Source organism: Struthio camelus, chromosome 1 (genome assembly GCF_040807025.1).
Source record: "Struthio camelus isolate bStrCam1 chromosome 1, bStrCam1.hap1, whole genome shotgun sequence".
Lineage (NCBI taxonomy): Eukaryota > Metazoa > Chordata > Aves > Struthioniformes > Struthionidae > Struthio > Struthio camelus.
In genome coordinates, this window is record NC_090942.1 from 131,269,571 (window position 1) to 131,293,706 (window position 24,136).

The 24,136-nt window shown below is 36.7% G+C and overlaps 1 protein-coding gene across 10 annotated transcripts in view; it reads left to right on the forward strand.

Moving 5' to 3' along the window:
- DMD (dystrophin) overlaps positions 1 to 24,136 on the forward strand; it is a 1,217,172-nt gene that overhangs the window by 741,737 nt on the left and 451,299 nt on the right. For all 10 annotated transcript variants that reach the window (XM_068917030.1, XM_068917051.1, XM_068917057.1 and 7 more), the window contains one exon: positions 8,956 to 9,131. In XM_068917030.1, coding sequence (XP_068773131.1) covers positions 8,956 to 9,131 — 176 coding nt within the window. The remainder of the gene's footprint in view (positions 1 to 8,955; positions 9,132 to 24,136) is intronic.

Here is a 24,136-nt window from a genome sequence, read left to right on the forward strand (position 1 = left end):
CTGGAAGGCATTAAAACTTTTAAACAGATCTGGGACACTTTCTGGGAAATTGTGCATTTCCCTTTATTTTGGTTAAATGTCGTACAATTAGAGGGTTGCGTTGTACCCACATTTCTTTGTGTACAATAGCAGTCATGAGTGGTCAGCAATGCCTTGGGGCATTGTCTGTTTCTAACAGTGCAGCCTTAAAATGTAGACAAAATATGCAAAGCAGGACTGGGTAGCAGTTTCTTCAGTCTGTCCGACCAAGCAGTTTGTCTGTACCAACTCAAGCAAAAATTGATATTTTCATAATAATAATTAAAATAATACAATGTTTCTGACTCATTTTGTAACCTGTTGCTTACACTACAAATCATCCTATTAACAATTTTAGTCGAACCAAGTGACAGCGAAATTACCCTCTTCTTTTATGGTATTTATTCTTTGTTCAGCAAACAGATCTGCAGCAATTTTCTCTTCCTCCGGTTTCTCGTGAATGGTTGATGTACAAACAGTATGACTGACAAAGCTGAGCCAGTCCTGCTTTGCAAACAGAATATATCCAGCGCCAGTTGTCAATTCTTTCAAAGGCCATTCTTTCTACAGAGGTGATAATAATGTTTGAGCCATAATAGCTCTTATGAGTCCTGGTAAGAAGAAAACACTTTGCTTTAAATTATTCTCAGCTCCTTAGCAAGCGTTGTCTTCAGTTTTTCTATTTATCTTGCTTTCCATTATTATTTTCCAATTATTAAATTCCATTTAATAATTCATAATAACATAATAACAAAGATAATATTGCACACATAATAACAAAGAATGTTTACCGACTTATAACAAAATAACTAGGACAACAACACATACTTTTTGTTGTTATTTTAATCCTAAAAAAGTGCCAGTAATGTGTCTCCAGATTAAATCAATATGATTTAACTGCTTGGAAGATTAATTTCTTCCTTATTTTTAATAGACTCTTGAATAGAGGTGCATATAGTTAATGGATAAATTCATTATCCATTAACAAAACGCTGGCAAACACTGCGGTAACAAAATGCTAGCAAATTGTAGTGGGGATAGTTTTCCACCTAATGTTTGCGTTGTTCTCTGATTTATATTGCTGCATCTGTGTAGACACTTTTGCGCCAACCTTGTGCTTTTATACAATTTAACGCAGAAACGAGATTTATGTAATTAACTGAAGAACGGCACATTAATAACACATTCAAGACCGGAGATTTCTAAAACCAGTGCACAGTATGTTCATGTGGTTTTATGATCTGAAGCTTATCCTAAATTAAGGAAAGGCAATATGATATTTTTTATTAAAGCATATTGTGCCAGCAAGTGCCTCTGACAGAAATTAGAACCTTGATTATGTTATTTCATCATGTTGTTACAAGGGTTTTCCATAACGATAAATTATTGTTGAGCACATTTGTCTGCTACAATAAAAAGAGGAAAGTGTTGGTTAGGCTCCTTGTAGAAGGGTTTCTGATTAAGTTTTACAGTGAAACATCGTTTCAATCAATGACAACAGGAAATGAGGTTTCAGAAAGATTTGCATAGCAAAGTTAAGTAAGAAATAACAAAGCCAGAGAAATCATGACATTCTGCTGCCCAGTTAGGGAAATGGGTAAGGACTCTGACCAATGAACATGACTGTTTAATGTACATAATTGGGGAAATGAGTCTAAGCAATGAAATTGATTTACTCCAAATCACTCAATTCTTCTTCTTTTTTTACCATTTTAACTGGCACCAGGAATCTGTCTGGACCATTTTTTCTTTTTTTCTGTTATATTGCCTGGTAAGTTGTCACTTATGAGTGTTGTGAAAGGCTTGAGAACAAAAGATGGCACGAGGATTTGGTGGCGTAACATATTTTGTATGAAATTGGGCGGCAAATTAATTAATTAATTATTCTTTTTCCTACAAAAAGGTTAAGTGGAGTTTTTTGGCGAAAATTAATGCAAAGTATAGCTAACTTAATGATGTCAATGTCTGTAGAATAAGTAAAAGTGTAGTAGTAGTATCACAGCATAGATACCGAACTGTTTATTAAGTGGTGATTGAAAGAAGAAACTCCTAATGTTCCGAATTAAAAATTTCTATGAAACGAAGTTACCGTAACCTTTTATAATTACTTATACTTTATACATTATAAAATACTGTTTGATGTAGGATTGGATTGCACAAAATCGGTTTTTGTTAGTTTTATTGTTTATTCTTGACAAAATTAAGGTTACTGTCAGCTGTCTAAACCCAGAAGAAGGCACAGTCATGGCTTTAAAGAAAGAATGAAATTTTGTGGAGGAATCATCATGTGATGAGTGTATTGTTCAGGTCTAATGTGTTATTCTTTTGCACTCTGAGACATGCAGGTATCTCCAAGGTCCACATGTGCAGTTGTGTAGAAAGTCTGTACGGCCTAACTGTTAGATGTCATTCACCTGAGCATCTTTGTGGGTCCTTTTAAGAATCTGACTTCAAGGCATAAATTGACCATCTGTGGTCAGGAGAAAGGCTGAGCTTTTGGCTCCTTGAATGATGCAGTTTCATGCAATTAAATGCATTCTGGAAAGGAGATTAGAGAGGAAAAAGAGATAGTGGCATAACAATGAAAGCAAGCTTATAGGGACAGAAGACCGTAAGCACAAGTATGGTGACCCCAGAAAACAACTTGCTTGGCTATGGTTAGTTGACTATAGCAAGTCAGGGGGTAGGGCTAGCTCTAGGAACTCCTTAGCTTTTATTGACCTTTGGCTGGAATGAGGGGCAGGCAAACCACAGGACTGATGGGGAAAGGGTGAAGAGAAAGAAGAAGAAGTAGTAAAAAGGCAACAAGTAGTAAAAACATTGAAAAATTCAAGTGGAAATAATGAAAGGAAAAGCAGCAGGAGAAGGAAGTAAAAGAAAGGGGGGAAAAGAGACATGTATGTTAGCGGTAACTTTCTTTTTCTCTTTCCCTTTTAAGAGATTCCCATGCCATAATTATGGTACGAACCGGACGCCCTTGCCAAGATGATACTGTGCCTATAGATTTAGATTTTCTTAGACCTTTGGTTTTCTGAGGAAAGCAACGTGTGATGTAATGAGGAATTACTTTCCAAAGCATGGTAGTATTACTAACAAACAACTTTGTCAATTCTGTCACAAGCAGTTGCGATTTGTTTAATGTGTTTCACTATATTGCATATTTGTCTCATGTACAGCTTTACAAGTTGCGTATTAATTAATTAATTAATATTAATTCAGAAACCTCTGAATGTTTGGAGGTGTGATTGAGATTAACGTCCTACATACATTAAGGAGGTTGGAAGTAATGCAGAAGGTGTCATCATATGAAATTTCCTTGGGAGTTTTCTTTCACTTTTTCTTGTCTCTCATTTCCTCTCTTCTGGTTGATCCAAAAATACAGTAAAGCAGTTCCTCTTGTGTTGTCACTAGAGAGTTGCTTCTAGGATCAGAGAATACAAGTGAGAACAAGAGTGATAAATAGTAGTGGATTAAGTTAGAGTTTTCAAATAGATTATGGGCCAAGTTCCCTGCTATTGCAGGAAGAGCCCTGTTGATTTCAGTGAGGCTTTTGCCTCATGTTTACCCATTCTTCATTTTTTGCCTCTATTCCGCTTTGAAGTTTTCTGAAATAGTGTGAATAATTCCTCATTTTATGTAAATCTGTTTGCTAATCCTTGGCAAATAAGCAGAAAATTGAGCGCCTGTGACTAAAGGGAGTGTCATGTGAATGTCTTGACAGTTTTAAAGTTACCATGCTAAATTAGTTGAGGTCATTATCAAAGTGTAAAACCATCTGTATGAGAGGTAGAAGTCCTTTAATATTCTGGTTTTGCACTTTTTAGTCAGATACAGGATTTAAACCTTAATGTAATAATATATCATTTATCATGTATTTAAGCTTGGACAACACAAAAAAGAAAAATCAAAGTGATGAGTACCTATATTATCATCTTTTTTCTTAGAAGCAAATAATGCTAGGCAAATATCAGACCCTGCTGTGTAAAGTTTCAAAAACACCTGGTGCATCATGCGCTTTCTCCCGTCCACCCAAAACTGTGCTTAGCTCTGTGTGTGCATATGATGAGCTCTAGTCTTTTTCTGAGCTGATATAAACATCTCATCTTTTTTAGTTAAGTATGTTTGCTCACTATGTTCATGAAGCGATTAGAAGCAGTATAATTGCAAGTGTAAGTATTTGAGATAGATAGCTTTGTAAGTATGCTATGAATCCAAAGGGCAATGTGGCCTTTTGCTCTGCCATTTCTGTATGAGGGAGTGAAATACCAAGTGGAACTACAGGAAGCAGATTCAGTGTCAATACTCCTTCTGTAGCACCATGTCCTGTAAGGTCAAGAGAGATAATCCCTTCTATGGGTTCTCTTCTGAGCACCTTGTCCTCGTGCAGGTGTATTGGGAAGATAAAGAGGGAATAAGGAAGTGTAATCGTAGACAAGTTTTAGTCACTGAATGCAAGCTGTGAAAAGTGTGTTCGTGGTTTACAACTTGGGGATCAATGTGTAAAACTCTGAATTTTAGCAAAGCGGTTCAAATCGCTTTTGTCCACTTTATCCAAAATATGTTTTATAAAGCTAAATATCTTCATGGATTGCTGTGCCGTATGTGGTATCCACTATCAAGAATAATCTACTTTTTTCTTTAGCTATGGAATCTAAATAAACTTGATCAGCATACTTGCTTCTGCTTGATCACGTGAAAGGCGTCAAGTATGTAAAGCGCTTCAGGGAAAAAAAAAAATCTGAGTAAATCTCAGGTAAAGCTCTCTAATTCTGTTCTGTTTGGTGACCTGAAATGCAGGTGGCCAGAAGCATTTTCTCATGGCGTGATGGAATTTCACACTTCTCCTTTGTGCACATCCTGCGCGACACAAATAGTTTGGCTATTTCTGCAGGAGGGATTCTGCAGGAGGTTCATGACTGCCTTTACGGCTGAGCTATTTTCTTCTTTCTCCTTGTAAGAAAGGCCTATTGCATAATATATCACAGAATAAAGATTCCCTTGGTTAATTTTGTCTCAACTGAAATAAGTGTGGAAATGATTTAATAGCTGCCAGATACGTTTTTTTTCATGTGTGCTGGGGAGGGAGAGAAACTAGTTTAAAATACTGTGAACTCAGAAAAAGAGCTCAATGACATTATTTAAAGAGACTTTTAATTAGGTTTTTGGTTTACAATAATATGCTGAATGGTGATTATTTCTCTCATTTTAGAAAAAGATCACCTCTTGTTTCTACAGATTTTAATTCTAAAAGCTTTGTAATTCAAGAAGTAGAAGTTCCCTGCCTTGTTCTGTGTTTGCACGGTTCCAAATAAGCAGTCCTGCAATATATATGTAGAAGCTTTTTATTCTCAGTTAGCTTTTCAAGAAGTGGTACGCATCTTACGATCATACAGGTGCATGAAAAAACACAATGGTTTCGAGTGGTTCACAGGAAATAAGCCACTTAGTGTAATATATTTCTCCTCAGACTATACATCTCACTGTTATGCGTTGTTTGTGTAATGCTCTCTGCTGCAGAATGCAAAGGCTCTAGAATTAAAATCCATGTGAAATATAGTATATCCATACAAAAACTAGATACTCATTTTAAGCTGGGCTTTCCCCAACTGAGCCGGGTATTGCAAAGATCGATAACTTTTCAGCCTCACAATGGTAGAGATTATTTCCATTTAGGCAAACTATCTGACCAGTACTGCTATTCCTAATAGCAAATCACATACCTGAAAATAAGGGTTGGACCGAGGATTTGACCATCTATTGTTTCGTCAACATGCATCCTCATTACCATGGAACGACAAGAAAATCTGATACATTGAAGAAAGCAAAGTAAGCTTTTAGGAGTCCCTGGGTCTCAGAAGATCTTGCAGTTTCTGCTACAGTGCTGTCTTAAAATCTTGCATGTTCCACAAGCAAAGCAAAATTGGACACTTTAGGCCTGGAACATCTTTGAGGCTACGTGACTGGACTATAGCACAGCATTCAGCAAAAAAGAGTTTCTGTTTTAAAAGTGCTAACCTCATCCTATCAAAACATGCTAAAACAGGAAGGCATTACATAGAATGGATTGATTTGGGGCATAAGGCAATGGAAGGGAGTCATTTGAGTTTGTAAGACTGAAAGTAAATTATACGATTTCTGGTGAATGGGAAATATATTGTATTTTTCAAGATCTAATTGAACTTCCACATATGCTATGAAATCGTGAAAAAGGAGAGTTCTTTGGAGAACTATTGTATGGCTATTCATCTAACAGAGCTTTAGGCACCTTCTATAAATGCATCTGTTAACGGAAAGATCCTCCATAAGGTGTTTCAGAGAAGAACCTTAAGTTTCATGCCTTGAATTTCATCTAGAGATGTCTCCTCTTTCCGTCTCATCTAGTGTGCTTGTGACAGTTCCTGTAACCAGCTATGCTTCCTTCAAATCAATGAAAAAATTCCATGTGAGGAGAGAGCTTAATTTCTTCCCTGTCTCTTATTCACCTATAAAAATATTTATTTCAACTCCACTGGCCCTTCTACTTTAAAAGTTCAGATTGTAAGGCTACCAGTGGTCATTAGTTCATACATGTGGAGCCACTTGAAGGTAATTGTGCCGTTAGGTCTTCTGTGCTAAGGAGCTGGGCATAGGAAACAAAAATGTGCCTTTCTTTTTTCTTTTGACTTTGGAGTTGTTAATGTGTACTTGATTTAGATGAATAAAAAATGAATGAATTTCAAGTTCGCATGTTCCATGGAAACTGCTCTGAATGCATTGGTCATAATTAATATATATAGCAGTAATTTGAAGTTAGAGGAAGATCATTTAGAAAGATTTCTAGTATACAATAACTAAGTATTTGTATTTGAAGATGAAAGATCGTAACTGTTTTGGAAGAAGTTGCTATTTTTTAACGGAAGTGTGAGATAGTTCATAGTAGCAGAGGAAGACTGCTGCCAGAAACAGATAGCTTGCCTTCGTATGTTCTCACCAACAAGCAGATAACAGGTACTCTACATATGCCAGTATAGCACATGAAGCTGTCGTGCTGTGTAACATTCATTTCTACTGAGCTACTCGTCTTCAGGCAAAAAGTTTAAAATCTATTCTAAAGAAATGAACTTGGCCTTTTTTTATTTTTTCTGGAATTGTCCTTTCCTATGTAGCCATTTTGTTCTTTCTTGGTTATGAAGTCTTTTAGAAGACTTCCAAATGATAACAAGCACCAATTTCTGGTTTTTATTTTGATAAATTTATCAAATGATCTGTCTTACCATTTGCATCCTAAGTTCATGATATTTTATTTCATGTCTAATGAAGTCCTGTACTTAATTACGTAAAATGTTCTACAAAGGAAAGCGTAAACCATTCACAAGTATTGCCACATAAAACTTACAGATCTTATATTGATCCAGTTACTTATAGCTTCAGAGACGCAAAGAGAGCAGAAAAATGCATGGTTTTAGATTATGGTATCATATGGCATAAGCAAAATGAAAGATAAAAGAATAGTTTATATTCTTATATCCAAAATTTAATCCATTGGCAAAGGCCAATTCAGAAGCCTCCAGGAATATTAATTTACATTTTTTACTCACTTAACTTGATTTTTTTTTTTTAAATTCCATGGTGGAATTCTATTGTGAAGACGCAGTACTGTATCTCTGTAACAAATATGAACTTGACAACCCCCAAATTTAATTCCTATTTTTCCAGCATTGTACCACCTAGAATATAGTATGCAGACTGCTGCAGCATTATACTTGTCACTGTGCTACTCTTTTGTTCTGAAAGTATGGGACATGAAAATAGTTTGGAAAAAATAGAATAATAATTTTTACTGAGGGGTAGCATAGACCAGAGTAATTTTCACAGAGTTTTCTTTTACAGCATCATAAACGAATTACAACAAACCCAAACAGAGTGGGTGATGGGAATAAGCTTAGTCTGGACTGTGATTCCTGTGCAGGACTGTGCGTTGATGCGTCAGTAGCTGGCTGGCTACTGTGCTTCCGGTGTACTGCCGTAGGTGCTCCAGCTGTCTGTTTAAAATTTGTGCAAAAGTAGGATAAGGCATGCAGCTGAGTTGCAGCAGTTTCATGAGTTAGTAAGTAATTGTCAGCTGAGGTGTGGTCAGCTTAGAACATGTCAACTTCAAGTGTAGTTTACTTTGCAAACTTTAATCATGGGCTCCTGCCTGAAGATCTTAATAGAGAAATTATATTAAAAAAATCAAGAACCATTGTTTTATTTGTCTTCTGCATTTCTGAAAAGCTGTATTCGGCCAGTTTTAACCAATTCATAGGCAAATTTAGTTTAATGCTTATATATGGTTTTACTAACTTCTCTTGTCATTTATTTTACATATCTGGGAATGGAAAGCAAACATACAGCATCATTCCAGAGTATGATATACTAAAATATTTTTTTCCCCGAAAGAAAGATGATAAAAAGAGTCAACATTTTACTTGAAAGCTCTTGTTATGTAGATATGATTCAATACACTTCCTGAGATTGTGAAAGCTATCGCAAAGATATGAATCCCAGAGTGCAGATTGTTGAAGTTATTTCAGTTTGTGCTTATTTTAGCAGTAAACTGTTGAAAATGATTTTACACTTCCCTGCTTGTACATTTTAAGGAATACAGAAGAAAAAATTACTCATGCTCCACTGATTAGTAAGAATGGGAAATGATTGCTATCCTTATTTATGAATATGAACTTTTTTTGAACAGGTATACAATGTTCAAGTCTAAGCTACAGTTTCAGAGCTTTTTTAAAAATTAATTAAGGGAACAACATGCATGATAGTGTTTTAATGATAAATTTTATTTATGCATTTGGAATTCAGAGGAGAGCAAAAACTTTCACCTCCTTCCATCTGGCCAGTATGTGGTGAAGCATTTTGTTTCATGCTTGACATTTTTTATGAATATGTGTACGCACTGGTATTTTGCAGGAACTTCAGGATGGCATTGGGCGACAGCAAGCTGTTGTCAAAACACTGAATGTAACTGGTGAAGAGATTATTGAGCAGTCATCAACAGCAGATGCTAGTGTGCTGAAGGAACAACTGGAAAGCTTGAATACCCGGTGGCAGGAGATTTGCAGACAGCTGGTAGAGAAAAGAAAGAGGTAGGTTAAGAGAGAGCAAAAATATTCTGAAATTATTTTTGATTCTCTTGGATTTACTTTTGACTGAAAAATTAAAAGGAAATCCCTTAACTTCTGCAATTTTTCTTAAATATTCATAATGAATTATCAGTAATTAAATTTCACTTCTTCAGTCATCTGTTTAATTCTTTTCTACCTGTTTCTATCCATGACTACCACTTTCTTCCATAATCCTTATTTTTATAATTCCACTGTTTAGAAGATAAACAAGCGTACATTATTTCCTGATAAAAGTAGAAAAGATCTGAGCTCCATTTAGATAATTTACAGTTGGTTTAGCATTTCAGAGTAACTTTCTATTCGATAAGATATCGATATAATATATATCTGTGGTACTAACAATACCTTAGCTAATTGATACAGTTAATTGTAATCTAATTCACTTCTCGTATTGGTGCTGTTAACATCTGCATTTCATTCAAGTTGGATGAAAAGAATGACTTAGTTAATGTAATGTTATTTATAATCACTTTCAGATCAACTTGCTTTTCTCCTATAGTCACAGAGAACTAGAGCATTTGAGCTACAAATAATACAGTAGTGGTTTGATTCTTTCTAAAAAGAGAATTTTCAATAGGAAAAAAATCAAATATCTATGTTACTTTTTATATTACATTTTATAAAAGTCTATTTTCTAAAACTAGATGCGATGTCTAAGTTGACCTGACATTCTGCTTTAAAATATAGTCACTGGCAAAGCTTTCTTCATGCGTGGTTTTTAAAAAAAAACAGAATATCCTTTATGGAGGTATGTTAATGAGTGTGAGAGATTTGCCAGTAGTGTGCGACAGTTTTGTTACCTCAGATTTCTCAGCGGGACATTAAATGCCTGCCGTTTTTTCAGTTAAGAGCTGTAGAGGGCAAAAGCTGTGAAAATGTTTGCCGGAGTGGTGGGCAGCATCCTGAAAGGTTATCGTTGAGTTTAATCATCATTAAACTTTCACTCGGAACGTATTAAAATAAGATGTAGCAAGTAAGCTACAGCGATCAGAAGCTACAACGGTGGCTTTGAATGTTTTTCTGCTGCATTTCCAGGTGTTGATGGTAAAGTTGCTTGTTACACAAGGGAGACCTTGGCCTTTGTTTATCACACTAAAAGCTGTTTTTTTGTACAATTGAAACCCATCTGTGTTTCCAAGTCTTAGCTTCTTACATAAGTGCTAACACTTAGAAAACAATAACACATCCTTTTAATAGCCCTGTAAGTTGCTGCAGCAACACATAAGAGAAAGATTGGTGATTGAGCTTTGTCTGATAATGTGAAATCTGTGCTGGTTTTGGTCAACATCAGAGTTGTACTTGCCTTCATTTATCAACAGAAATGTGTATCTAATGCTATTTTGGCTCAATGCAGTATTAGCAGTATGTGGAATTTCTTGGCACATTCTCTAATCTAAGACAGCCTAGGAGCTGTTAAATGGGAATAGTTCAATTAGATTCCGTAGCTGAAGAGTCTTAAGTAAACACTCATACACACATTCTTCCTTTTGGCTTGTCTGATTTGTTGCCTGGTTTGTTCGTTTTCCTCTGGAATGGCAGCTTGGATAATGATTTTGAGTACAGAGTAACCTAGAGATCGAGGTTAGTGAACGCTGCATGAAAGATGCATTGCTGTAAAGTGAATGCAAATAGTGCTGTGTTAAACTGATAGGAATGCTTGTGATGTATTGTAGTGAGACCCACATGTGTGAGAACTGAGGAGTTTACATTTCTTTCATTGTCTGGTCTTCTTGGCTATGTCAGAGCTGTGGGACCCAGAAACACTTTCTCCTGCCAGATCCAGAAAATGGATCTGCTCTCATGTTAGGTGCTGCCTGGGATGAGATCCCAGTACATGTTTTTTCTTCCCTCCCTCATCTTTTCAGCCCCACAGACTGGATTTTCTAAGGAAAGCAACTTTCATCTGGAGATGAGAAGTCTGAGGAAGGGTATGACTAAGGTTTACAAAATCATGGAAGGGGTAGAATTGCTAAACGTTATTCACCAGATTTCTCAATACCAGAATTAAAGACTACTTGTTGGAGCTATAGGAGATTGTAAAACCAACTTGAAAAGTAGTTTTTTACATTGTGGTTACTGAATATTTGCGATTTTCTGACCACAAAGGGCTGTGGAGGAAGGTATTGTTAACTCAGCCCTCTAACAGCCTTAGTCTAGTGGTGGTGGTTTCTGGGGGAGTATGAGGTGAACGAACTGAAGAAAGCAGTCGATCTTCTGTGCTCTTCTCAAATACCTCTCGTATTAGCACTGCTGGAGGCAAATCACTGGGCTAGATTTTCTGATACGCTCAGGCATTTGTCGTGTTCTGATTATGTTCCTAGGGAGAAAATAATTCTACAGATTACTTTTTTCAGTTCTCCTGAGGATGCACTCTTAAACGGCTTATTCTTTATTCTGCATGAGAACATAATATTATCACTGCATTGATAAAGAACACTAAATTCAAAATATTTCCTGCAAACATCGTGAACCTTGTAGTTGATTAACTCAAAAAAGAAAGACTTGATATAATTCTGAGAGTTTCAGCATGCTCATCCATTTCCCATTAAAAATCTGAAATAAGTATTAAACAATCTGTGAAATAAAAACAGTAAACTGATTAACAACATAGAATTCTATAAATAACTGAAACTGACTGTAGATTCACTACACACTAATGTTGTTAATCTTAGTGGTAGTCTGACAGATTTAATGAATGTGAATAGTTTGGACCATGAAAGTAGGACTTAATTAAAAACAGACAAAAAAAAACCAAACAAACCAACTTTCAAAACATGAAGAACCTATGTCTCTCTTCAATAAAAAGAAGGTAGTTTTTAAGTTTTATAAGGTCAAATGCTGAGCCTAGGCAAAGCACAAACTTAAGGTTGGCTATTTGAATCTCCTCTCTTTGGTACTGAAGATCTAGAGGTTATGTTTGAGTTATGGTGGTATAAGACATTATCTTTCAGTTGCCTTCACCAGAGCTGCAAGGCTGTGGAAGTTTGAATTCAATATTTAATGTTTCAGTATCTTGTAGTCTAGTCCATCCAGCTAAGAGTGAGATGAGAATGTAATTTTAGCACATCTAATACTTTTATCTTACTGCAAACTTTGGAATAAACCAGGCTGTTGAACATGGTCAAACTTGATTGAAAGACTGATACACTGATAGTTAGCAATTCGGGAATTTAATTGAGTTTTTGGTGGCGCTTTGTTGTAAGCTACATATTTTGGAGAAGTTTGAGTTTTTACTTGGGAAAACAGTGTTACTCAGAAAAAAAGGGAGATTTGGTAGACTGGAGAAAGACACATGGGCCCTTTCAATGGACTGGTATTAACCCCAGAGAAAAGAGGGGAAAGAATTACTTTTGTTTCTCCCTCTTAAAACTCCAGAAATCATTCTGACTACAAAATCTTGTAAATTGCACCATCAGAAGATCTCTCAGCCTTTTTGTTCCCTGATGTTCAAGACCGTGTGCCACAGGCCTCGTTATGCTGTGCACGTGAGATTTTGAGTCATGCCATAGGGAAACTTGAGTTTCGAATGGTTTGAGGAGGCATCGCCATGCCATCGGGACACTTGTTGGCTCTCAGGTGTCGGCGTGGGGGCAGCCCCTGTGGCTGTGGCTGCAGCTTGGTGCTGCGCCTCTGCTCCCACGGCAGGACCACGTATGCCAGGCAGAGCTAGTCCGAGGATCCTGTGTTAGGATGAGGAGCAACATCTTACATATGAGCCTCAATAAGATGAAGGCTTGTAAATGAGTTTTTGATAGACTTGTGTAATGATGGTGTGAAGATTTGCTTGCTGGCTTTTGTTTTTTTTTTCTTTGTTGAAAATTTTGTTTTGCAATTTTGGCAACATATGCCTAGAAATTAGATTTCTTAGCTGTTTCAAATAGGTTTTTTTACTCATCACGTTCTGACTTTTTAAAAATTAGGTTCTATTGAATGGAAGATAATTTTTCATTATTTTAGTTGGAAATGTATTTGCACTTCTAATGAGCTTGAACCTGCAGACTGTCTATTCAGATGTCTATTTCAAATGAGTTTGAAGTAATTATGGAAAGAATGATAGCACAAAGGCTGTTTACCAGAATACTTTTGAATATATATATATGTAATTTTTTTTCAGAATATAAAACACAAGCCTTCCATTACAAATCTAAAATAATTGCTATAAAGTAAATATACTTTTTTATATTTTTCATACTTCACATTCGGTAAAGTATACTTTTTTGCCACAACGCACTAAGTGCCACTGATAAATTTCTTTCATCTGAAAACTCAGTATGTTGAAGGCTATTATTAATTTCTCATAGCAACTTAAAAGCTGACTTAGAGATGAAGAGGTTTCATGACAGTTAATAAATATTTTTTTCTTTCCAACATTGAATAGTAATTATATATTGAAATGACTTTTCTTTTTTTAACTATTGTGCAAACATACTGTAATGATCATGTACAGATTTCTTACAGTAATTCCTTAGAAAAGAATCACTGTAGTATAAACTTGCACTGTGATTACCTGTAGTGTTGTAGCTAAACTTATTACTGTTCAGTATTCACACTTGGCTTCTCTAATGTTTCTGTGATATTTTGCTTTTTAATTATTTTGTTTAAAGGTCATTACCCAAATGAAACACATTTGCTTATTCTTTAGAAAAAGAAAGGAAATTAATTCTCTCTTAGTAAATATTTTCTCTAAATTATCATGTTACTTTTTTGGTGGCATCTTAAATTCTTGGTAAACAGTTATTAAACGAACCAAGGGACATCAGGGAAATTAATCCCTAATCTTAGAATGCCATATATGCAAAATCAACAGCTGGCTGTAAAAGTTTAAAAAAAAAAAAAAGGCACAGAAACATTACTGAAAATGCAAAGGAGAAGATGAGTCACAAGCAAGTGCGAATCTGTCCTACTCCTGTGATTGCATGTTTTCTGTCTCTGCCTGATACCTCTCAGCTAAGTAGAAGCATCAAAGCCATGGGCCTGCTGCCTGGGCTATCATTACTGAGGCAAAAGCGATCTCACAAGCACAAACAGCAGCAATATAGAGCCTCTCAGCAACTGGGGCGGAAGTGCCCTCTCAGTACGCAGCAAAGCCATGTGCCTGCTCCTGGCCTGTCAGGTCAGAAGAGACCTCACAATAATCTGTGGGCCTACTGTTGACCTGTAAGTGGTAAAGCAGAAGTGACCTCACAAGCACAAACAGGAGCCGAGGACCTGCTAATGGCATATCTGGACCTAAGGCACGAGTGACCTCACAGGCACAAACAGGAGACATGTGCCTGCTTCTGGCCTGTCATAGCCTGAGGCAGAAGTGACCTCACAACCTGCATCAACACCTACTCCTGGCTGGTCAGGTACTGAGGCGGGAGTAACCTGACAAGCACAAACAGCAGCAGTATTGCTGCTCCTCCTGGCCTTTTAGGTACTGAGGCACAAGTGACCTCACAAGCACAAGCAGCAGACATTGATCTGCTTCTGGCCTATCAGGGCCTGAGGCACAAGTGACCTCACAAGTACAAGCAGCAGACATTGATCTGCTTCTGGCCTATCAGGGCCTGAGGCACAAGTGACCTCACAAGCACAAGCAGCAGACATTGATCTGCTTCTGGCCTATCAGGGCCTGAGGCACAAGTGACCTCACAAGCACAAGCAGCAGACATTGATCTGCTTCTGGCCTATCAGGGCCTGAGGCACAAGTGACCTCACAAGCACAAGCAGCAGACATTGATCTGCTTCTGGCCTATCAGGGCCTGAGGCACAAGTGACCTCACAAGCACAAGCAGCAGACATTGATCTGCTTCTGGCCTATCAGGGCCTGAGGCACAAGTGACCTCACAAGCACAAACAGTAGACATGTGCCTCCTACTGGCCTTTCAGGTATGAAGCCGCAAGTGACCACCCAGTAAGCATTGAAGCCCCATGCGTGCCACTGGGCTATCAGGAACTGAGGCAGAAGTCACCTCATAATTAGAATCAACGCTGTGCCCATGCTTCTGCCCTGTCAGGGCCTGAGGCACAAGTGACCTCACAGGCACAAGCAGCAGCCACATGTCTGCGTCTGGCTTTTCAGGTACTGAGGCACAAGTCCAGCATCAGTTGTGCACAGTTAAAACTGCAAGCACCTCGTGTGTTTCCCAAACAATCTACACGTTGCTATGGTACTAGTGTCATATTATTGACAATGAAGAAAATACATGAGCTGCGATGTGCACTTCATACTGTTTCTAGAAACTGTAATTGAAAATATACGCTTACTTGAAAAGGGCCAATAATATTTATATAAATAATAGCTAACCATTGTAACTAACAATTACTGATAGTCCAAAATGTATCTAGTTTATTTGATGGACTACCATAAGAATTTGGTACTCGTTCAATTTTAATACTGTTAGGAAAACTAATCCCTAACCTTAGAAATATCTTACATACAAAATTCTGTTAAGAAAACTAATTCTTTTGCTTCCTTTAATTTAACACTTAATATTGACTATCTAATAATAATACATTAGCTTCAAGGAGTATAATGTGTATAAAATTAGTATAAACATTTTTCTTAGCTGTGCAGTCAGAATAGTTGACTAAGGGACTCAAATGAACTTAGAAATACAAATAGAAAGCTGCAGTGTTTTAATCCGAAAACAAAAAATAACGTTCCTGAGAACAATAGTCACATGGAAGAAGACTAACAGGGCAAGGAATTTCAAGAACATATAACAGCAGTAAAAAACCACTGTAATTTTGTGCTATATGTACAAATATGGCCATTAGGTAAAAATGCTTTTTCTAGAGGTCCAATAAAACCATGACTAGAATAAGTCACCACGGTAACAACTTATTATGATTTAGCCATAAGAGACATAATTTAAGAAAGGATAAATTTGGATATGATACTTGGAGGTAGAGGAAGGTATAGCAGAGGAAAAGATAAAAGAGGAAACACATTTCCTAGGAATGAGTTACCTTAGCAAATATTATCCCACTTGAAGTGCTGGTAATGTCACCATTAAGAATACATTTAGATGAAGCAGTAGAAAATGTGTGGTAGAGAGCAGCTCTTCCTTGACAGAGGGGTGAATACTGAGGACACTGGATCATTATAAAAGCTGGACAGGTGATTTAGTAAGTAAAATTTTCCACTTGAGTTGTCTCTGAACTACTTTCTCAATATGATGAAAGAGGATGCTTTACATCTGCAGCTACTGTTACAGGTGAATTTTAAAACTCCAGTCCTGTGCAGTGTAGTTATGCGATCACTGCAAATGCAAAGAAGTGCTTTGTTCTTTCTTTCAGCAAAAATAGAGCTTAGGTTAACTTCTAGTTCAGGTACTAATTCTTTTTATCTAAAAATCCTTGAATTTTCTGTTACATGTGAAATTCTGTACTTCTCTGCTATTGTTTGAGAACTCTCCATCAACCGTGATGGGCTACATTTCAGAGTTAATGGAGTAAGTCGTTTGCTAATGAAGAAACAGTTTGAATCTCTTTGGGATCTTAGATGTGGCTTAAAAGTAAAAGGTAGTAATATGTAACAGCATGTAGGTCTGTACTGGAGATAGATCTGCCTGTCTCCATAGGACTGATTGCTGAAATTACATCTTATTCCTTAGTCATCTGCTTAAAAGGCACCTCCAGCAAGATGCACTCTCAGCTGCTTTCTGGGAGCTGCACTGTCCATGTCTGGCTCAATTGGTCGTTCATACAGCTCATTCCTGCTTGCTTAGGCTCAGATTTGGAAGTCCGTGCTCCATTCATAAATACTTGCTGTTAATTTATCTTTGCCACCATGAATTTAAACAGTTAGAAATTACGTGTTTCTGTTGCTCCAAATGTAATTATGGTGATAGAAATCAGCTTGTTCAAAAGGTGCAAGCATTCATCAAATTAAAATTTTTATGTGATTAACTGGTTCAGCTAATATAAAGAGTGCTTTATTTTTGTGGCTCGCATAATATGATACTTGTCATGCAGTGTGTTATTTATGATGGAAGTAATGTTCTAGCAGGCTAAGGGCAAATTGTGAAGTAAATTGTGAAGTGCACCTGCAGCTTACATTAATTACAGTGGACCTTTTAATTACTCTCCTGCATACTGTTCATGACTAGGAGAACGAAACAAAGCATTATGGAACATTTTTTTGGTCTGAATTCTGTAAACCCTCTGTGCACGTATACATAAAGTAAGCGTTTCTGAAAGAATTCCTGAAAGCTTAGGTTGAAAACATCCCAGATTGCTCAGATAATAAAACTGAATCGTACTGATCAACATTTGAATTAGTCATCAAAGTAAAAACAGTCATCTTTGCTTCATGATTAGGAAAAGTTTTAAACATTTCAAGGGTTGCAATAGAATTCATAAGGGTGATAAAACTGACAATGTACTTAAGATGAAAAAAGAGTCTTGCCAATTGCTATCTGTGCTAAGAAACATGAAATCTTTTCAATTTCTCTTTCAAGAAATACACAGCCCAATAATTTTGCTCTCAGAAGATTTGAATTGTACGTCCTGTTTTTCTGTGCCAGAATTAACATATTTAAGTTTTTATCCTGCTTGATTTTATCTCTAGGGGTATCATCGCATAGTGCCTCCACTGAGCTATGCACTTTACAAATGTGAGTAACTGTTAGAAAACCAAAAAGTAAAACTGCTGCTGACAGCTTAGATTCAGGGGAATCTGGTTTAAGAACAGTAGTTTTATTGTGAGATTTACATTGTAACTCTGGCTAACTGATTCCCAGACTTCTATGTAATCAGGGCACAGGGTAGTGACTGAGGAAGCTGGCTCAAAAAGATTTGAACTTAAGCTTATGCTTTCAAGGTTGCAAGGAGATTGTTTTTCTTCATCCATTTAGTTCCAGTTCTTTCATAGCTCAGCATAGACTAGCGTCTATCTCGGGTTCGCATAAATAAATGTTTTAGCTGGCTTTGAATAGCCTGTTTTGGCTTGAGAAGAGCATTCTGGCCTGGCTCTTGAAGGCCTTATTGAAATATTTAGTATTACCTTGATCTCCAAATACTTTTGAAATTTTAGGCTATTTACATAGTAAGATGGTATGTGAGTAGTCCATTTCTAGGTACATTATGATCCTATATTTTACTGTAAACAAACTTTCTTATAGGCAAAGTCTGAATTACTGTTTAAATTTGTGTTGCCTAGAATTGTGAGTAAACGGTAAGACTATGACATCTTCACGTGTCCAAACCTTTCAAAGCAAAGGCTTGTAGTCTGTACCTCCTGAGTGGAGCACTGGTTATCAGTTTGGGTTTAGATCTACCAGACCAAGCAGCCAAAGGATTAGTAGATAGGATAAGATAAAAACATCAGCACAGTACAAGAAAGGATTTTATCTCAAGACTTGTTTTGAGAATTACCGTATTTTACTGTTCAGAGTATAGACAGTTAGATAGACATTTCCAAGAAATACTGAACGTAAAGAGAACATGTGGAGCAAATATTTACTGAAAGCATTTGAGTTCTCAAGTGTATATACAGTTCTCTGCAATGACCACTGTAGTCAATCTGATGCTATAAAGCAAGCCTTGGATCTTCTCCTCTTCTCCTCTAAAACCATGATAAGTACGTCCACATGCATCAGGGATGTCCAGAATTTCTGGCTGGGTAACAGTACTTCATAAGAGATTCAGAGCTGTGGTACATATGTACAAGAAATGTTTGAGTCCAGCAGCATCAGGACTTTTAATCAAGAATGTGACTTGCGTATTTCCAGAAATCCTAGGCAAGCATAATGATACTTAGAACATAGCGATGCAGGTTTCCGTAAGAAAATTTAGGACATATGCAGGAAAAGTACAGCTTTTAATTGATTTCTTTTGCTATTTATGGCTTTCACTTCTTTGTGTATTTGTTTGTGTAAATGTAAGTATATGTAGATATATTTATGCCTATATTTATATATGTATAAAGATATACGTAGTTCTGGATAATTTTTCTCTTTTTTCAGTGAATATCTTACCATTTTTTCCTAAAGAACATTTTGGCACCACTGGCTTGTTTGTTTAATCTCTAAGTAGTTACTGCGGAGTAATTTGTTTACGAGATTAAAAAAGCACAGAAGTTGGCACCTATGTCTAGCAAGGATATATCAGGATATACTGTGTTAAGCAGATTAATCTGTTTCCTTATTTAGAAGTCCATTCAAGATCTACAGCAGGAACTTGATCTAGAACTTCTGTTCAGAGCAGCAGAAATTGACCAAGCATTTTAGTTAAAATATTATTTTAATTTTTACAACATTACTTCCATGCTCTTCAGCTTAGTCAGGAATATTGACCTTTGTGTATTGAATACATATGCTTCCTGTTTGATAAGATGGTGGGTCATCTTTAGAGTGAAAATTGTCCTTTACCCTCCGGAATGGCAATTGCCAGCTGTGTTTTACCTGTATGCGTTTAACCTGTGTGAAATATTCTGGGAGTCACTGTGACATTCCTGCTGGCTTTGTCATCAACAGAAAACAATTTCTTAATTATGAACTCTTTTGATAGAGGCCTCTCACACAGTATTTTCCAGCTTTAAAGCGCTTTTGAAACATACAAATTACATTACATAATAATGATTATGTAGTAGTGATTATGTAATAATGACAAGAGTTGAGTGCTGACGTCATAAGGACAAGAGTTGAGAGCTGTAAGACAGGGACAGGTAGTATATCAGAGATGTAAGGGAAGCTGGTGGCACATCTGTTGATGCTCCTGATGCCAGGGACTTTATGCAGGTTAGTTTTTCCTCTACTGTTAAACAAACACAGAAGTTTTATTTTCTCAGTTCTAGAGGTGGTCAGTATGGATACAGGCATGAGGAGATGCTGAGAGTAATTTGACATTTTTTACCTTAGGCTGTGTTGATGAATAGATTTTAATTTTCAGATGGTTTATTTCATCTTTGGCATATTTTATTACCATTTTTGTTAATTTCCAAGCTAATGTGGTCCTCTGAATAATTTTTTTATCCTAATATTGGACACTTGATCTGTTAAAATATCTGATGTGTATCCCTACAATTAGTTTTATACACCAGGGACATAGTAACAAGCCATAAAGTATGCATAGCTGTTCATATGAGGAAACCATAAAATATTTTATCATGCAATGAATGGGACATAGCTTGAACGATTTGCCTAATTATCCCCATCTGTCTTAATACAGCAAAGAGCCAATAACTGCCTATTAGCAGCACAGTCAGTGGAAGGGCAGGACTGCTGCAAGTACTGAATAGCACTAAGACGTCTGCGCACTGTTATAGAGGGTCGAAGGTGATCTGTGCAGGAGGCAGTACTGGACTGTGAGGGAGAGTGAGTCAGAATGACAGTTTGTGATAATAAACACACAACTGTTTCTTTTACGAACACCACTACACTTCTACTTGGCCCGGTTGGTGCCCCTGTACTGGCTGGCAGTGGTGTGGCCTCCTCGAGGCAGGGCAGAGCATGGGCCTGGCACACCAGGTCTGGAGGGGAAGGCAGCCAGGTTGGTGTTGGGTCTGTCCTTCCTCCTCTCTCTGGTCTTATCCTGCTTGCCGGGGTGTCCACTCGTGCCTCTGGTCCTGAGCACTGCACCCCTGCCGCTCACCAGGTGGGCTTCAACCACTTCCATCAGGTACATGTAAGTTCTTGTAATGTTCTTGTAAGTCCCTATAAGTACAGCTTATGCTGAAATCTAGAGTCCACTCATGTCAGTGGGGGTCTTGTCTTTGGCAATTTTGCAGAAGTCTAAATCTTTCAGTGAGCCAAAAGTATGGCCTGTTTCAGTTTTCAGATGTAGTGATTGCAGTAAGCATTGTATGTGTGTGTGTTTGTTAAATAACAGGGTTGAGCATAGGTTAGACAACTATTTATTTTATATAGCGTACATATATACGTAATAAATGTACAAATATATACTAAAATATATGACAAAACCGTATGGACGTAGGTAAAACGTGGTGTCACCCTGGCTCAGTCTGTTACAAAGGTACCAGTGCTGGCAAAGCTTAGAAGAGCAAACAAAAAATTTTTATTTTCAATTAGAGTCTCACCTATATTGCACGATATTGCATCGGCTTTGCTTGTGGCTCTACTGCATCCGCAGTCCCAGTTGTTCTGCTGTAGATTTCTTGACTAAAAGATACTAAAAGTATCACAATCATACCTTTCCTAAAGATCACCCTGAATATTAAGTCTATGTGAGTAGGTGTGTTTTAATATTCTAGATCAAGGAATTTCACCTTCATTCTTCCTCTTCTTTGACTTCTTGCTAGCTTAATTCCATTTCCAGTCACTAAATCTAGCTGATTACTTAACTGATGAGCAGCTCCATCCATCAGGCTTTCCTCTTCTTCTTCCTTCCTCATAGCAAATGGATGTCACTTTTGTGAAAAATTAGCTGTCATTGGCCAGAAGACTGTGGCCAAACATTAATTTAAAACAGATTATGTTCAGTTATCTAGCTCATGAAATAATTGATCTTTCTAATAAATTGTAAAATTTTAAAAAAGCATAAAATACAGTAGTAAAAAGTGAAAAATAAATACAATAATAGCTTGTTTGATGAAACTCAATTCAATAAAGGATCTTATCAATCAACATTTTTATTATAGCATTTTTTCTACAGTAGCATCACGTATTTCATTTTAAAATATATTCTATTGTTAGAGCATGTGAAATCATAGCATGGAACTATTTTTGAAGACAGCAGTATGTTTGAAATTTAATTGTGCTGGCTTCTTAAAGCCCGTGGAAATATTGGCAAGAATTTTATTCCACAGGAAAATAAGATATAGCTTATGTTGAAATCCAGAGTCCACTCCTGTCAATGTGTGTCTTGTCTTCAGCCATGTTAAGTCTAAATGTTTCCATGAGGTAAAAAATGGCCTATTTCCATTTTCAGGTGTAGCGATTGCAAAAAGCCATTGTATGTTTTTATCTATGTTTGATCAGCTTGTATTTTAATTTAGCTACTGTAAAAACCTTTCCCTCTTTCATTTATGCAATGAAACGAAAGTGGTATCTAAATAGATTAAGTTAGGAGGCAATACAGCTTGATGAAAGGATGAAAAACACAGTGGCTCTATATCTTTTTGTGAACAGCTGGAAAGAGCTGCTGACACCGCTGGTAATGATCTTGCATGGTGATGGCTGGCTGTATAGGCTGCAGAACGCATTACTTTGTGTCACCCTGCAGTTGCATCTCATGAGTGCTAATTTATTCTGTTGTAATATATCTTAACTTCTGTCCTGTGTGCATCCTGCAGACTCTCAGATATATGGTCTTAGTAGAAAGTAATAATTAAATATTTTCAATTGATACTTTCTGGAATCTTTTTAACCTCTTTGTCTTTTCCAGTGGGCTCGTTTTATTTAGTTTCTTTGTGTTTCTCTGTGGTCTAATTCTTCTTACAGACCTTGTCTCCTGATGCATTGTCTTGGAAGATTGAGCTCTAAGTCATATGTTTGAAAAGTTATATGTGTGAAAATATTATTTCTGGATTTCTTTGGGCTGTGGGGTACCATTTAACTCAATTCCACTTCCAGTATACTTGTGGAATACGGATTCCCGATTTTATTTTTGCAAAGTACAGTGTATATGAATGAGAATTCCCCCTGAAGTGTATGCAAGGTAACGACATTGCAGATAGCCAGCTTTCCTATCAAGATTCAAAGCACAGAGGGAGCAGGGGAGGAATATGTCTTCTTCCTAACTCAAAACGAAACATTTACTCTTTTTATTGGCTTGAGAATTAATGTTTTCTTCCATTGCAATGCCCACCATTTCTCCTGAGCCTTGTCTGGTAACAGCAGGAAGTCTCCATCATTTTCCTGTCAATACACACATTCAAATAACAGATGAGGATCTAGGAGAGTGCTCCTCCTTGTATCTGTAATGTTCTTTCAGTTTCTCAAAAGACATGACTGAACCCTGTATATCCATATTGTTGTAGCTTTAGAACATACCACTTCTCATTAGCTCATTCTTGGACATCAAGCAGACAGTGATTAGTCCTGTGTGAAGGTTCATTTGAGTTTATTGCCTAGCTAAGAATCTAGCTACAGTCCATCTAGAATGCTTGAGATAGTAGTGGTCTACAGATATACCAGCTGAACTAGGAAAACCATCCTCTATTTAAACTAGTAGTTGGTTTTACTAATCTTTTTTATATAAACTATGAGTATTTATTATGACTGAATGCATGATTTGTTATTGGACTTCAGTACTTAATAATACATTTTGCATTTCTTTCAGCCATAATCACTAGAATTCCACTTCTTGAAAATACATTAAGAATGCTCATAATTCACATGGTTACCCACACAATATTTTAAGCAGAAGTTAATGCTTTTTTCCTGTCCAAATGCATTGAAATGACTCAGGAAATAAAATATCTAACACTTAATTGTAGATATCCCATTCATTATTGTTACTACTACATGCTTAAATAAATTCTACAAAAACATTAAACATATAGATAAGCAAACAACACTTCATATTATGAGTGACAACACAGTATATTTAAACTGTACTGTAAAGAAACAATCTTAATGTGTGAGCTACTTATTCATAATTATTTGGAAACATCAGTACACAGTAGTGTTTTATAATAAGATTTTCTTCTACTGAAGGTATTTACTTCATATATCATTAAATTTACTACTTCCTTAGTTACTTAGGCTGTGAAAGAAAGAATGCGTTTAGTACAACAGCTGGAGACATCTTTTGGGAGAAGTGCTCAGTTTTTGTAAATTAAATGGATGCGCTTTCTTTTTCAAGAACATCTTTGTAGTGATGCAGCCTGGTCAGGGCTACTCTTGGTACGTTAGTCTGATTTTTAACCCACGATTTCAGAGAGGAGCCTTGGAAGCCTGTAGGGATTTTATGCATCTAAGTAAAGCACTTTTTGTCTTGCCAGAATGCCTGGTTAAGGAAATGCAGTAAATATCAATAAGATGGAAGGCAGCTGAATTCTGATAATTCTTGCACTT